General features: G+C 62.8%; 1 protein-coding gene across 1 annotated transcript; it reads left to right on the top strand.

The window, feature by feature from the left end:
- Nucleotides 1–1,715: 1,715 nt before the first annotated feature.
- LOC130599801 (cytohesin-2-like) lies at nt 1,716–3,170 on the top strand (the record flags this gene model as incomplete). The annotated part of the gene is made up of 4 exons (XM_057410567.1): nt 1,716–1,869; nt 2,386–2,452; nt 2,525–2,643; nt 3,090–3,170. Coding segments are annotated over exons 1-4 (305 nt in total), but the record flags the coding sequence as incomplete, so codon positions are not given.
- Nucleotides 3,171–3,803: the final 633 nt, after the last annotated feature.

Raw genomic sequence — 3,803 nt, 5'->3', positions numbered from 1 at the left:
GTGGGTGTGGTTTGGGAGGGGTCAAGGCGGGACTTTGGATAAAGGGGCGTGGCTTGTGGGAACGGGGGCGTGGTCAGGGCGTTGGGGTCCTGAATGGGGCATGAGGATGGAGAGGGGCAATGGGCGTGGCTTAGGGGAAGGGGGTGTGGCCATTACTCCCCCACCCCATCCCCACCCCATCCCCACCCCACCCCATGCCCGTTCCCATTCCCGTTCCTGTTCCCTTTCCCATCCTCTTCCCGTTCCCATTCCTGTTCCCATTCCCGTCCCATTCCCATTCCGTTCCCACCCCGATCCCATTCCCGTTCCCATTCCCGTTCCCGTCCCGTTCCCATCCCGTTCCCGTTCCCGTTCCCATCCCGTTCCCATCCCGTTCCCGTTCCGGTTCACACCCCGTTCCCACCCTGTTCCCGTTCCCATCCCATTCCTGTTCCTGTTCCCGTTCCCATTCCTGTTCCCATTCCCATCCCGTTCCCATTCCCACCCCGTTCCCGTTCCCATTCCCGTTCCCATCCCGTTCCGTTCCCATCCCGTTCCCGTTCCCACCCTGTTCCCATCCCGTTCCCATCCCGTTCCCACCCTGTTCCTGTTCCCGTTCCCACCCCGTTCCCATCCCCACCCCATTCCCGTTCCCGTTCCCATTCCCGTTCCCGTTCCCATCCCATTCCCGTTCCTGTTCCCATCCCGTTCCCATCCCGTTCCCATTCCCATCCCGTTCCCATTCCCGTTCCCGTTCCCATCCCGTTCCTGTTCCCGTTCCCATCCTGTTCCCATTCCCGTTCCCGTTCCCATCCCGTTCCCATCCCGTTCCCGTTCCCGTTCCCATTCCCGTTCCCATTCCCATTCCCGTTCCCATCCCGTTCCCATTCCCATTCCCGTTCCCATCCCGTTCCCGTTCCCATTCCCATTCCCGTTCCTATCCCATCCCATCCCGTTCCCGTTCCCGTTCCCGTTCCCATCCCGTTCCCATCCCGTTCCCTTCCCGTTCCCATCCCGTTCCCATCCCGTTCCCATTCCCGTTCCCATTCCCGATCCCGTTCCCATCCCATTCCCATCCCATTCCCGTTCCCGTTCCCATCCCGTTCCCGTTCCTGTTCCCATCCCGTTCCCATTCCCGTTCCCGTTCCCATCCCGTTCCTATCCCATCCCATCCCGTTCCCGTTCCCGTTCCCATCCCGTTCCCATCCCGTTCCCATCCCGTTCCCATCCCATCCCATCCCATCCCGTTCCCGTTCCCGTTCCCATCCCGTTCCCATTCCCGTCCCGTTCCCATCCCGTTCCCATCCCATCCCATTCCCGTTCCCGTTCCCATCCCGTTCCCATCCCCACCCCATTCCCGTTCCCGTTCCCATCCCGTTCCCGTTCCTGTTCCCATTCCCTTTCCCATTCCCGTTCCCATCCCGTTCCGTTCCCATCCCGTTCCCGTTCCCACCCTGTTCCCGTTCCCATTCCCGTTCCCGTTCCCGTTCCCATTCCCGTTCCCGTTCCCGTTCCCACCCCATTCCCATTCCCGTTCCCGTTCCCGTTCCCATTCCCGTTCCCATTCCCGTTCCCGTTCCCATTCCCGTTCCCATTCCCGTTCCCATTCCCATTCCCATTCCCGTTTCCATTCCCATTCCCGTTTCCATTCCCATTCCCATTCCCGTTCCCGTTCCCATCCTGTTCCCATCCCGTTCCCGTTCCCACCCCATTCCCATTCCCGTTCCCGTTCCCGTTCCCAGTGCCCCCGGACCTGACGCCCGAGGAGCGCCTGGAGCTCGAGAGCATCCGGCGCCGGAAGCAGGAGCTGCTGGGGGAGATCCAGCGCCTGCGGGAGGAGCTCAGCGAGGCCATGAGCGAGGTGGAGGGGCTGGAGGCCAACGAGGGCAGGTGGGGAACAGCCCCACATGGGCCCCATGGACCCCATGGACCCCCATTGACCCCATGGACCCCATGGCCCCCATTGACCCCATTGACCCCATTGACCCCATGGACCCCATTGACCCCATGGACCCCCATTGACCTCATGGACCCCATGGACCCCATTGCCCCCATGGACCCCCATTGACCCCCATTGACCCCATGGACCCCATTGACCCCATGGACCCCCATTGACCTCCTTGTGCCCCATGGACCCCATGGACCCCCATAGACCCCATTGCCTCCCACTGCCCCCATTGACCCCCATTGACCCCCATTGCCCCCCATGGACCCCATTGCATCCCACTACCCCCCAATGACCCCCATGGACTCCATTGAACCCCTTTGCCACCCATTAAGCCCCAACACACCCATTCCCCCCATTGCCCCCATTCCCCCCATTGGCCCCATTGGCCCCATTCCCCCCATTGCCCCATTCCCCCTCATTACCCCCCATTGCCCCCCCTGACCCCCCTTTCCCTGCAGCAAGACCCTGCAGCGGAGCCGTAAGATGGGGATGGGCCGCAAGAAGTTCAACATGGACCCCAAGAAGGTGGCAGCAGGAGGGGGGTGGGGGGGGTCCCGTCCCCCCCCATTGCCCCCCCTGACCCCCCCATGGGTGCAGGGGATCCAGTTCCTGGTGCAGAACGAGCTGCTCCGGCTGACGGCCGAGGACGTCGCCCGCTTCCTCTACAAGGGCGAGGGGCTCAACAAGACGGCCATAGGGGACTACCTAGGGGAGAGGTGGGGCCGGAGGGGCGGGGCTTGGCGGGGAGGGGCGGGGCTTAACGGGGAGGGGCTCAACAAGACGGCCATAGGGGACTACCTGGGGGAGAGGTGGGGCCGGAGGGGCGGGGCTTGGCGGGGAGGGGCTTAATGGGATGGGAGGGGCTTAAGGAGAAGGGGCTTAGGAGGTGGGGAATAGGGGAAAGGGAGGGGTTTAAGGGGAGGGGAGGGGCTTGTATAAAGGGGTTGAGAAAGGGGGGCTATGGGGGAAGGATGGGGCTTAAGGGGAGGGGAGGGGCGTGAGGAAGGGGCGGGGTTTAAAGGGGAGGGGCCAAGGGAGTGGGCTCCTAGAAGGGGAGGGGCTTAATGATGGGGGGTGGGGGTTCCCTAAGCCCCTCCCCTTTGGGTGGGTGGAGTGGTTTGTGCTGGGTGGGCGGGGCCATGTGTGACTCCTCCCCCCCCAGGGAGGAGTTCAACCTGGGCGTGCTCCACGCCTTCGTGGACCTGCACGAGTTCACGGACCTGAACCTGGTGCAGGCGCTGAGGTGAGGCCGGGGGGGCAATGGGGGCACTGGGGGGTAATGGGGTAATGAGGGCAATGGGGGTTATGGGGTAATGGGGGCAATGGGGGTAATGGGGTAATGAGGGCAATGGGGGTAATGGGGTAATGAGGGCAATGGGGGTTATGGGGTAATGAGGGCAATGGGGGTTATGGGGTAATGAGGGCAATGGGGGTAATGGGGTAATGGGGGGCAATGGGGGAATGGGGAGAATGGGGGTGTATTGGGGTCAATGGCGGTGCATTGGGGCCAGTGGGAGTGCATTGGGGTCAATGGGGGGTTTGAGGGTGCATTGGGGGTGCATTGGGGTGCATTGGGGGTGCATTGGGGTCAATGGGGGTGCATTGGGGTCAATGGGGTGCATTGGGGTGCATTGGGGTCAATGGGGGTGCATTGGGGTCAATGGGGTGCATTGGGGTCAGTGTGGGTGCATTGGGGTCAATGAGGGTGCATTGGGGTCAATGGGGATGCATTGGGGGTGCATTGGGGTCATGGGGGTGCATTGGGGTTGCATTGGGGTCAGTGGGGGTTTTGGGGGTGCATTGGGGGTGCATTGGGGTCAATGGGGATGCATTGGGGATGCATTGGGGTCAATGGGGATGCATTGGGGATGCATTG

This window comes from Pezoporus wallicus, unplaced genomic scaffold (assembly GCF_028554395.1).
Source record: "Pezoporus wallicus isolate ANWC-B61680 ecotype Strahan unplaced genomic scaffold, APGP_CSIRO_Pwel_v1 contig_9987, whole genome shotgun sequence".
NCBI classification, from domain to species: domain Eukaryota; kingdom Metazoa; phylum Chordata; class Aves; order Psittaciformes; family Psittacidae; genus Pezoporus; species Pezoporus wallicus.
The sequence above is the reverse complement of the archived record's forward strand: the minus strand, read 5'-3'. Positions and strand labels throughout refer to the sequence as shown.